The sequence below is a fragment of the Aspergillus chevalieri genome, chromosome 4 (genome assembly GCF_016861735.1).
Source record: "Aspergillus chevalieri M1 DNA, chromosome 4, nearly complete sequence".
NCBI classification, from domain to species: Eukaryota; Fungi; Ascomycota; class Eurotiomycetes; order Eurotiales; family Aspergillaceae; genus Aspergillus; species Aspergillus chevalieri.
In genome coordinates, this window is record NC_057365.1 from 1,473,902 (window position 1) to 1,486,229 (window position 12,328).

Sequence of the window (12,328 nt, forward strand, 5' to 3'; positions counted from 1 at the left end):
CATGATTCGATAATGGAGCGTCCGGCTTCATCGTCGCCTTTGCGCCGTCCAGCAGCTACGGCTGGGGATGACGCTGTTCAACCGAAGGCGAAACGGCCGCGCGCGGCGCAGGCCTGTGATCGATGTCGGGTGAAGAAGTATAAATGTGATGAGTCGTATCCTTGTTCGCATTGTAAGAGTGAGTGTGTTTGCCCCCTTTTGTTTTATAATGGATAGGGGCTGATGATTTGAAGAGAGTCAGGTGGATTGTAAATATCAAGGGAATTTTCGATCGAGAGAGGATGCGAGATCTACGACGTATGTTTGTGTGATTTGTTCTGGGGGCTTCGATCCTAATTGACTGTCGTATCAGCTATGTGACCGATTTGGAGAAACGGGTAGAAGAGCTATCGTCAAAGTTGCGAACGCTTGAGTCGAGTGGTGCTTCACGACCATCGCCACAACTTTCGCAGTTAGCGACAGCTCTGGGAAACAAGGCGGCAGCACAGCCGATCACCACTGCAACACCATGTTCATTATCACAACATGAATCGACACCAAAGGACGACGCCACCGTGGCCGGCGACAATCGAGATGGGTCCGCAGACAGCGCAGAAGAAGAGATTAGCGAGTTCAATCATCATACTAATGGGATTGAGTTCCACGGAAGCACGTCTTCTGCTGCTTTTATAGGACACCTTGAAAAGGCGCGAGAGCCAAAACGACCGGAAGAGCAGTCGAACCTGCGTCCGCCGGACGGGTCGTACTCGTTGATCTCAACATTGCATAACTCAAGTTTCTCGCCGTCATGCGCAACCGGTTCTGTGCAGCCCGAGTTTCTCCAAGACCAGAATTTCTATTTCGATCAGGCCTATGCGTTCATGAATGGTTACTTTGAGAATATCCATTTCATCCACCCTTTCATCGATAAGGATGACTTTATAGCTCGTGCGCATGATCTGTGGTTCAACAGGAATCACCAGCAATCACTCAGTTTTATTGCGCTATATCTCAGTATCCTCTCGTTTGGGGCGTTGGTTCGAGTGTGGGATGAAGAGATCCTGAATGGACTGACACGGTTTGACTGGAGTCGGAAATTGTTCCGCGAGGCGCAGACATATTTGAATTATTTGCAGTTTTCCAATGACTTGGAGACTGTGCAGTGTCTTTATCTTATGGTGGGTATATCATTGTTTCCGCATGGAGCTATGCTGATATTTGATAGGCCAAAGTATGCCAGAATGAGCTGAATCCGAATTGTGAGATCCCTTACTTCAGACATTGAGATTTATGCTTATTGTATAGTGGCGTATATGTACCTTGGACTTGCCATACGGACGTGCTTGTCTGCTGGGTTCAATCGAGAGGTGCGGAATCCGAAAGATCAACGCGAGAGTTGGATCTCGAAGACGTGGTGGTATGTAATTGACCATAAACAATCTCGCGTAGATACTGACGTTTTGACAGGGGTCTTTTCTCTCTGGAGATGTGAGCTTTAAGCTTATCGTTCTATGCAAAGCGCAACACGTACACTAACAATCCGCAGAGAAATGAGCTTCTCCGTAGGACGCCCAGATACCCTCGGTATGGACGAATACCACAACCGCTCTCTCCCGGAACGCGATGATTCAGAATACGCCATCATACCATGGATGGTCGACTTTGCGCAGATCATCCGAAAGGTTTCCGTGCAAATATACCATTCACGCTTTACCTTGCAAGACAAACTACAACTTGCTCTTCAGATCGAACAGGAAATGGACAGATGGGTAGCTAGACTGCCTCCTAGAATTAAACCTGACCTCCACGGGCAACCGGCGACAGGAGGTGCGCTGCGGGATCCGAAGTGGGCGAGGAGGCAGAGATTGGTTTTGGGCATTCGTGAGTACTCCCATTAATCCATGACATGAACGATAACTCATTTGTACAGGATATTATAATGTCAAGATGCTGCTCTTCCGACCATTCCTGAGCCACTTTACTCGCAAATTAAGACACACTCCAGCCGAACTAGAGGAAACAATAAACAAGTGTCTTGACGCCGCCATGAAAACCATCGAAGTAATCCACGACATCTACCGCATCCATACATTCTTCCGCTGCTGGTACATCCCCCCTCCCCTTTTTCCCTCCAAATAGAAATCCCTAACAAATATAGGTGGTACAACACGACCTACGTAATGTTCGCCACAACAACCCTCCTCCTCCCCATGTCCAAATTGGGCATGTGCCCACAAACTCTCCCCCTAGCAAGCTCAGTCGAAATGGCCGTCGAGATCCTAGAATCAATGGACGAATCCGTCGTGGCGCGAAAATCTGTCGAGATAATCTTGCAGTACTTGAAGGACTTTAGGGCTCCGAATAACAGTACCGATGGTACACAGATTGCTATTACGCCTTCGCAAGAGAATGCTGATCAGGCAGCTTTTGTGGGGACAGGGACGGGGACGGAGCACGGGGCTGGTCAGGCTGGGATTGGGATTGATATTCCGGTATGTTTTTGTTTCTCTTTCGGATTTAGTGTTGTGGTGCTAATGTCGATGCAAGGAATGGGCATATGGGTTCGGGTTTCCTGATTATTCATTCGATGGGATTGCACGGTTGTTTGATGATTTAGGTGGGCTTCCTATGTTGGATAATTGATTCAGTTGTATTGTTGAGTGTACATATCTTAGCAAGACATTCTCACAGGTGTTTCTCTCGTGGAATGAGGCTATACATCGAGAACTAGATACGGAGTACTGGCGCCAAATGTCAATATCAAGTGTACAGTATGATACAACCAAATCAGACTTCAATATGTACATCGTGAGGTATGCTCTAGTGATAGATAGCCGAACCATTAGTTCCTCTTTTAGTACCCCCCTTAAACCACCTATACCTGACCCAGTCTGTGGTGGTGTTCACCGACCTCTCACTCGAAGCCGCAAGCTCCGAGACATGTCAAACACACTATCTCAACGAAATGGAGTGTGGCCAATTTCACCATAGTCCTTTAGCTCCGATACACCGTATTAAGGCTCCATGAACTAGGTACCTCGGCTGCTAATAAGCCAGGCCTAACTGATTGATATGCCTGTCATCCCTCTTACACTCAATAACACCACACAATTGCGTTGGCGCACCTTGTCTTCTGACATCCAGCAAGCACCTTAGCTGATCCATGCTAACTGGGGTGTCCTGCATTAAACGGATCAGAACAGTTGCCAACGATGGTCACTACTTCGTCGGGCCATTTTCGACAAACTCTGCAAATTCCATGAACCAGCCAAAGACAAAAGACGATGTAAAAACAAAGTCAACGAACAAGAAACAAGGCATATCTTCTGCTGGTATGGATTATGACCAGTTACACTTTGTAAAAGGCCCATATTCAGAGTATGCGCAATGGTGGTAACTTGTAGAAAGGATCAGTGACCAGCGCTACTTTCTAACTTCTTTTCATCATTACAACTTTCCCATTCCACTTGCGTTGAGGATTTCTGCAACACGGAAATACGTGTCTAGAGACATTAAATCTGGAAGAAAAAGATTTGTTTTGGTTTTGAGCGTTATAGTTCTGTATACGGGGGAGGTCGCGGTGATAGCCGGTAGAAAGCTATTCGTATATCTTGACGCTGCAACTTTTGAAAGTCGCTTTGGAATGTAGTCGTATAAGTGTTGATTCAGTCAGGTCATTTTTATCAAGCATAGCACTTGTATACTCGCCTTGGGTTTAAGGACACCCGAATAGTCCGAGCTGAATGTGTATCCCTGGTATCATGCTGATTGCGTTTGAGATGTCAATTTTATCCATATGTATACCCACGCACCAAAACGCTGGGAAGCAGCGGTACAGCGCTTTCCAGATCGTCTCAGTGACTTTGGAAGCGCCCTATCCGTGTGATTGCCTTATGTTCGTTTGTGTGTCCAGAATATTTTCGATTCTAGACAATGGCATTACACGAGCAGCCACTATCTTGCTGCATTTGTCGCTTTCCGGATGTCCCTGTCTCTTCCACTAAGAGTACTCGAGAGCCTTTGTAATTGTGCACAGGTAGTTGCTGCTATTCTATTTGCATGTTCATTTAATTTTTCTATGGTGGGCTCTATAGTTGGGTTTTGCCTAGTCGTTGCCGTTACTATACTGAAGATAGAACCGTATGAGATAATCTGTAGTTCCATATGGCCTACTTGACTCTGATAGTCACGTAGCGAGATCTATACAGTAATTTTATGACCACACAAGGATATGTGTCCCGCTCGAGACACATATTACGGAATTCGTAATCGTCAGCATCCTCCTTGAGCTCATAAGGTTCAAGGGACCTCAGCATGAAGGGATTTGTAACGAGTTCTTTTCTCCGGGGCGTCATCACTTCGAGGGTTAACAGAGCAAAAGAAAGAAACAGAGCCTAACTTACTGGGGTATAATAACCCAGTAACCAATCTGTAGTAGACCCTTCAAAGAGTGTCGTTAACCGTATAGTCTTGGATGTCCCTTGCGACCCATTTCCTTCCTTCTTCCGGTACCCATTCAAGGAAAGCGTGCAGATAAGATACTAAATGTTTGTTACAGCTCGGTCTGCTGGTACGTACCGGTCGGTGCGCTGTTTGGCTTGACAATTCAAATCTGGCCATGTCTCAGTAGACTTATTCTGGGGTGAACCGTTGACTTGGTGTCCCGACGACCGGGGATTATGTGTGTCTGCTGGTGATTTGCCAGCTAAGCAGCGAGATTTTTGAGGATGTTCTTGTACTTGATTCTGGGGGTTCATTTTTCAGGGTTGAGATAGATGGGGAGTGGAAAATATCTATGATGCTATGTGCAGATAGCATCATATGACTTATTCAACCAGGGTAAATGATACTATGGATCAGTAGATATAGAAGTCTTAAAAAAAAAAAAAAAAGAGAGATACGCGATAAAAGAGAATCTTCCGAGCATGGTGCAAGTATTGAGGTCATACTATTCTATATAGCTCAAGGGCATTAGGATTCCCAACATGTTACTGACTATATCTAGCCACACGATATGATGAGGCAAGGGCCAGCCTTTTTCTTATGTTCACAGTAGAATATCATATAACATCTTCTGTGTATTGGAGCTGTGTTATCAATCTACATCGGAGGTGTAGCAGGGCCAATGGGGTACTGATGAATACGTTCAGAAGGTATTAAAGCTGATCAAGGGTCATTCCAGGGAATCAAAATTCATGTGTCAAATCAAATTTATTCTGTAACTTTTTGACATCTATTATGTACTACTTATTTGCTGTTGAAAACTCTACTATGCCCACTCACCCCCAATTTACAGCCGTATTTCCGTTACAAACTTTGGCAGCGACCTTTTCCCACAATTCTACCGGCCTCGTCGAAATCCCACAGAACAGTCCCAAAGGTGTGATAGCTCCTCTAGCACTATCCTACACAAACAGCTCGTTTGTTTCCTCAAGGTTCCGCCCCGCCGTTTCTGGCAGGAACAGCAATGTCCACAAGAGGCCCAAGAACGTCAAGACCGAAAAGAACCAAAAAGTCCCTTTCGGTTGAAGTGCATCTTCAAGTAACATAGACGGGACAGCCTATTTGATCAATATTTTGAACAGCACATGGCATGGTGGGGATGCGTACCTTGGACAAACCATACCGGTTGGCATAGTGAAAACACATCAAAAGACTGGTCCCGATGGCTCGAACTCGGAGTGGAAACACCTCGGCATTAATCAGGTATTGGATTGCGTTAAACCCCATGGCCCAGCCCACGCCTGTGAAATAAATGAAGACGATTGCTCCAATGGCTGCTCGCTTCATGGAAGCTGACTCTGCATCGGCGGAGAATGACTCCATGGTGAGATAGATGGCGACGTACAGCATGGAAACTTGCTGGATCAGAATGCCGGAGACTAAGGATCGCTTGCGTCCGATGTGGTCAATCAAAAAGATGGCGCAAAGGAGAGAGGCAACCAACTTGACGGCTCCCAGTATTGCGGTCGTGAATAGTTTTTCAGACTGGCCCGTCAAGCCAAGCAGGGCGAATAGCCCAGGAGCATATGCTGCTGTTTGTTAATACCAGTATCGTGCGATAATGGGGGATAGACGCACTGGTAATCGAATTTGCTCCGGACCATTGGCTCACAAGCTGCTCTGATATGACAAAAAGCAGTCGCTTTTGGTTAGCTGCCACGAGAAACAATTCCCGCAGGGCACTGAGCCAGGATAGACCATTCGATTGCTCCTGTTCAATATGCAGCTGACGTTGGATAGTATCCATTTCCGACGAAATCAACTCGTGTTCGCCAGGTAGACCCCATAGTTTTTCCAGCGATGTTCTCGCTTTTTCGTCATGCCCGACCTTACACAGATACCGAGGGCTTTCTTCGCATAGATGGGAGAGCAGGAGTAGAGCCCCGGCAACAATGATTTGTATGCTCTGCGGTATGATCCACTGTTTTGCACTGCTGTTGGAGATATGCAACGAAGCGCCCCACGCCGAGAAGTACTATATCTGTTAGTAAACAGAAGTTAAACCCTTGGAACCTGACTTACCCCTATCATTATCCCGATGTACTCTGACATACCAAACAAACAGACCAAGAATCCCCTCACATTGCGAGGAGCAATCTCCGCTAAATATGTAGGAGCAACGATACCAGCCTGCCCAATACCAAGTCCCATGACAAACCGTCCACCATATATCCGACATAGCCTTCCACCCGCAGTGATCATGATGATTACACCCGCTAGCCACAGGGCACATAGTTGGCGCATGGACCAAAGCATTCCAATTCTTTCGCAGAGGACAAAGGCAATCAAGGCACCAGGAATACTGCCGATGTGGACCATGGACGTGATATTTGAGACTCGATCCGCTTGCTCGGAGGCACCGAGAGAACTCGTTCGAAGGTCGAATTCATTGATGAAGGATGGCTCGGCGACAGTCATTGCGATGAGACCCTCGTCAAGTCCTGCTTCTTAGCATACTGTAACAACTCTCTAGGAATACGGCAACTTACCTCTTGACATCCCGGAGAGCCCAAAGCATAGCGCTGCACAGAGCAATTGAAAGCTAACTTTCCCGACTAGGGGGTGAGTGTTCCGTTGTCCCTCTATTCTCGTCATGAGGACTTCGAGCAATGCAAACAGGCTTAACCATGACTGTACGGCAGTGGTTGAACGAAAATGGTCCTGGAAAGGATGCTCTTCCAAAATGAATTGACTATTGTTGCCATATTGGCAGACTGCGCTCCCTTATAAATACACAACTCGCTTGGATCCACTGACCGGTCTATGTGGAGCTAAATGCCGGTGACCCACTCAGCCCTATAAGGCTGAACTATTCCTGGCTTCCGGGGCAGATACAAATTTTGTAGCCTAAGGTGGAACGGCCTATCTGAAGAAAATTCTTCAGATAGGCCGTTGACAGTGCATAATTACTCACAAAAACTCTGTGGTAGCTTTATTCATATGCAAATCTCTTCTATTTGCAGTAAAACCTGGGAATTCATCAGCCGAAATCCGCGGAGATAACACACCGGAACCACCTTTTCGATATATCGAACGCCAACAACAATACCATCCTCGTCCTTCACATCGTAGCCGAAAGTATTGCTTTCCCCATTGTCGAGGCAGGTTAAACAAGCCACTGTCAAATCAGTGTATCTGTCACCCATCGAGCTGGGAAGGCGGTGTTCGGCCATAGCCACCAGTTTTTTCTTGATGGCAAATGCACCTCGACGCGGGTCCTTATCGGAAATAGCGGCCGTTATGTCAAGTTCGGAACATGGAATGGCAGTATCACCATCGTACTGTACGAAGGACCACCACAGTGCAAGCTCCAGTAAGCACACCCCGAGACTGTAAATATCATGCTGCATGTTATAATAATCTTCGGGCCAGAGGCCTTGTCGCGTCGGATGCCGATAAAAGTTCTTTTGCCACACCAAATCACCTGACTTCTCTGTTGCTGCCCCGGATGGTCGGATCCTCTCAAAGCCACTGAGGAACGATGGACCGAGGCGGTTCGATCCGTCTGCGAACACCAGAATGGTCTCCGGGCGGATGTTCTTGTGGACAAACCCTGATGTATGAACGAACATGACTGAGCGAGCCAACTGCTTGGCTAGCTGGATACGATGGCTGAGAGAACACCGAGGAGCTTCTGCCAAGATACTCCGGAGCGTTCTTGGTGATGATAGCCCCTTTGGTACTTCGAGGATGAACTGGAATTGACTTTTATTATTTTCGTCAGGTAGTTCGATCACGCCCTCGCATTTCAAGAGACCAAATGTCATCGGTTCCACGTTCAACAAAAGCCTTGCCACGTCGCGAACATATGTCTTGGCTGTCATTGCTTCAGTGAGAGGACCATAGTCTGTACGGTCCAGTAACACCGTACGTGCAACATTACCGTAACTCGCGATGGTAGTGTTAGTCCCGGGGATTTCGTGTGCGGATCCTACTATATGGGACGTGTTCATGAATACTGAGCCAGCATGGGAGCTCCCAATTGACGAGACCTCCTTAATCGCCTCCCTTATCCGTTTGAGTCGGATTGTGGAAGAATTGTTACCTGGAAGGCCATCTCTGAGTTGCTTGTCGATGACAGGGCTAGCGATGCGTGTAATCAGGTACCACGATGGATCGAATCGTCTTTGCCAATCTTCTAAATCCGCAACGGCTTCCTTGAGATGTCTCTTGATATATATTGCCTTGACTTTCCGAAGTGAACTGGCATCCGGTGCGGCCAACTCCTTGACGTGCTGGATAGTCTGAACAGCGGCCAAAGTCTTTCTTTCAAGTCTTTGTAAGGCGTCGAAGTAATGTGACTGAAGGGTTTTATGGAGTGTGTTCCAAAGGACTCTAAGAGAATCGAGCTGGACTTCAGTCTTCACCCATAACCCTTCCACCACGAGTACAATCTCGTCTATTTCCTCCTCGAATCTTCGATATTCTCGGCATATCTTGATGAGCTCGGTCCCATATCTGCTACAGAGTCAGCCAGCTGAGCAATGCAATGCTTGGGGATCGTATGGTCTGCTCACTTAATGCACAGATCCAAAGCACTGAAGACCGCAAGTCCGAAGCTTGCAGGATCCATAGTGATGGCTGATGCGAGGAATAATAAGAACACAATCTTTACGTTAAGTTTAAGCAAGAACGAATTACCAGAGTGAATTTAAGAGTCACAATGTCTGTTGCATTGTTGGCGCGGTCAGACGAGGCTGAGATTTGCCATGCAGTCACCTGACCAACGAGGCTCTTGAAAGTTACCTTTTCTCCATTAACACAATTACTCTCGATTATCGTCTCATATTCTCTCCAGTATTTTACAAGATGGAAGAAGACGAGTTTGTGAAGCGATACAATCTGGACGCGTCCGTCCTAGGAGATTTGGTACAGCGATATAAGCTGAACGTGTCCGTTCTGGGAGACCGAAATCGCGAGATCCTCCATGTGCCCTCTAACGACCAGTCCCAGGAACAGAAAACTATCACGAAGATATGGCAGCAGAAACGTGCTCTCGCTCATCACGTATACCTGGAGGAGTCGCAATTTGGCGAACTGCGGGCTATCAAGCAGGTGCATTGGAGAGATGTCAAGAGGGACCTGAGGGAGCTTCAGGTCATGAGACGAGTTACAGAGGTATATTAAAACGGTCACAGATTGCTATAATCTTGAACGGCAGCTGACACTCTCGATTCTACTCTAGGAACATGTCTTTTTTGTTCAATTCCTCGGATGGTTTTCGACTCCTGATTATATCTCCTTCGCGATGGAATATTGCTCCCTCGGCGATGTTTCCCAGTGCTTTCAAGATCCGGTTCCTGAAGTGATGGCTCGTAATATCTGTGGACAATTACTGGAAGGACTAGAAAAATTGCACGAGATGGGGATTACGCATCGGGATATAAAGCCTCAAGTACGTTCTTCATGCGGTTATTGTGATGCTCATCTGACCTGTCTCAATAGAACGTAATGGTAGTGCAGAAGGACCCAATATGGGTAAAGATCGGTGACTTCGGAATCAGCAAGCGCATCATAGAAGGTGAAACCAAAACCGACCTAAGAACTCGTGCTGGTACAGAAGGGTATAAAGCCCCGGAAGTGCTTCAGCTACTAGACGAAGACAAAGAAGATTCGAGTTACACATGTGCCGTTGATATATGGTCCTTGGGGTGCTTCCTCTATTACATTCTCACGAAGACAACCCCATTCCAGACGGACTCGATGCTTCGTGACTATTGCCGGGGCCGTATCGAATTCCCCGAAACATCACTTACTGATCGAGGAGTGTCCCGGTCCGGCAGACAGTTTATTAAAAACCTCATGGCTCTTCATCCTCATGACCGACCGCAAGCTTCAAAGGACCTGGTTTCTGATTGGGATATTACTGAGGAAAATAAAACCTCCGAGACTGATAGCTTGCAAGGAACGAGCCGCGAGGTAATAAGGCTGGGAAAACGGCCGGAGTATGTCATGAATCAACCGTCCATCAATATCAATGGAAACGTGCCACTTTATATTCAACCTCAACCCAATAGTGTCAACGTCGACGACGAAATGGTACGGACGCGTCCCCCACTCATAAATATATTCGATACTAAGAATTTCTATTAGAACTATCAATCTTCAGAGTTGTGGCTTATGATGAAAGACACCGATGCAGACATAGGAAGAATACGGTCGTTACTTGAGTCTGGAGCCAACCCAAATAAGTTTCGAGATGGACATACAGCCCTACACAACGCGGCAGAGCGAGGGTCTACAAGATGCATGGAGCTCCTAATTACATACGGGGCGAACGTGCACTTGAAAACCAGATCACACCAGGAGACAGCCTTGCACCTAGCCACGTACAATAGCGACATTTCGAAACTACGATCGCTTCTCAAGCAACGAGCCGACGTCGATGCTCAAAACGCGGATGGAGATACTACACTACACTTAGCCATCCTTAGGTTTTTCACAACGGAAGCAATGGAACTACTCCTCAGCAACGGAGCATCCACGGAGATTAAAGGCCGAAATGGATATACACCGCTGCAGTATGCAATTAGTCTAGACCTGGAAGACAAAGCCAGATTACTCCTGGATCACAGTGCTAGTCCAAATGCGCAGGATAAGCGGGGACGCACACCGCTGCATCAGGCTATCGTGTCTGATAAGTTGACTTTAGCATTTATCAAGAGGCTAGTGGAGGCGGGAGCCAATATTGACCAGAGAGACAAGAGCAAGCGCAGCCCATTATATGAGGCAGCAAAATGCAACAGACGTGACATTATGCATTATCTTATTGACAGCGGTGCGAGTCGTGAGATTGGTTCTTCTGGAATGCAGAGACGATTACAATGGGTGCAATTTTGGAGGGACCTCCCGTGGCCGTTCGGGGGTTGATTTGAGGTTTATGTTTACCATCGTCGAGGTACAATACAGAATAATATAGAATTGTGACTGTTGCTTCCATATATAACGTACCCCACGTGCGAATGTAACACAAAATTGCTCCGACGCGACTTCCGACTTCCACCACAAATATCACCACACCCAAGGATGCCTCAGAAACATGATAAAAGCCAAGTATTATTGGCCCTTCAAGCTATGCAAAATGACAAAAATTTACTGGCAGGATCTATCACGTGGATCATGTGAAGCTTAGTTGCCGCCAGAGTGGCATGCAATCACGATGCAATATATCAGCCAATTCACGGAGGCTCACTGATCTAGAGGAATCAACGATTGTTGGATACATACTTGATCTAGATTCCAAAGGGTTTCCTCCTCAGTTGTCTGGTGTGGAAGATATGGCCAACCGACTACTCACAACGCGCAATGCAAGATGTGTTGGGGTAAATTGGGCTAGCACCTTTGTCAAACAGCACCTAGAGCTCACGACTCGTTTTCATCAGAAATATGACTATTAGAGAGCTCTATGTGAAGACCCAGAAGCTATTCATCATCGGTTTACGCTTGTTTGAAACATAATCGCAAAGTATGGCATCCTGGAAGCAGATATCTATAACTTCAATGAAACTGGGTTTCAAATGGGAGTGATCTTGACTACAATGGTTGTCACTAGCTCTGAATGACATGGCAAAGCAAAAATGAAGCAGCCTGGCAATTGCAAATGGGTCACAGTCATCCAGGGTGTTAATGCTCATGGCTGGGTGATCCCACCATACATCATCATCAAGGGTCAATATCACCTTCTTTCTTGGTATCAGAATAGCCAACTACCAATGGATTGGGTTATCGCTACATCAGAAAACGGTTAGATAATGAATTAACTGGGTTTGGAATAGATCAAGCACTTTGATGAATACATAAGGGCCCAAACAATTGGTCGTTATTGTCTCCTGATTCTTGATGGCCG

The 12,328-nt window shown here is 46.7% G+C and overlaps 4 protein-coding genes across 4 annotated transcripts; 2 read left to right on the top strand and 2 right to left on the bottom strand.

Annotated features, from left to right (window-relative positions):
* Positions 1-12: 12 nt before the first annotated feature.
* Positions 13-2,622, top strand: ACHE_40533S (uncharacterized protein; the record flags this gene model as incomplete). The annotated part of the gene is made up of 10 exons (XM_043278743.1): positions 13-178; positions 234-297; positions 353-1,157; positions 1,205-1,238; positions 1,285-1,396; positions 1,447-1,467; positions 1,526-1,860; positions 1,910-2,084; positions 2,138-2,471; positions 2,527-2,622. The coding sequence occupies 10 exons, from the start codon at positions 13-15 to the stop codon at positions 2,620-2,622; spliced, it is 2,142 nt and encodes a 713-aa protein (XP_043136491.1).
* Positions 2,623-5,384: 2,762 nt separating this feature from the next.
* ACHE_40534A (uncharacterized protein) lies at positions 5,385-6,900 on the bottom strand (the record flags this gene model as incomplete). The annotated part of the gene is made up of 4 exons (XM_043278744.1): positions 5,385-5,540; positions 5,590-6,011; positions 6,061-6,457; positions 6,505-6,900. 4 exons carry the CDS (start codon positions 6,898-6,900, stop codon positions 5,385-5,387), a joined length of 1,371 nt encoding a protein of 456 aa, XP_043136492.1.
* Positions 6,901-7,418: 518 nt separating this feature from the next.
* Positions 7,419-9,055, bottom strand: ACHE_40535A (uncharacterized protein; the record flags this gene model as incomplete). The annotated part of the gene is made up of 2 exons (XM_043278745.1): positions 7,419-8,940; positions 9,000-9,055. The coding sequence occupies 2 exons, from the start codon at positions 9,053-9,055 to the stop codon at positions 7,419-7,421; spliced, it is 1,578 nt and encodes a 525-aa protein (XP_043136493.1).
* A 1,130-nt stretch (positions 9,056-10,185) lies between these two features.
* ACHE_40536S (ankyrin repeat domain-containing protein) lies at positions 10,186-11,352 on the top strand (the record flags this gene model as incomplete). Its single annotated transcript, XM_043278746.1, has 2 exons — positions 10,186-10,521; positions 10,576-11,352. 2 exons carry the CDS (start codon positions 10,186-10,188, stop codon positions 11,350-11,352), a joined length of 1,113 nt encoding a protein of 370 aa, XP_043136494.1.
* Between the last annotated feature and the right edge of the window lie 976 nt (positions 11,353-12,328).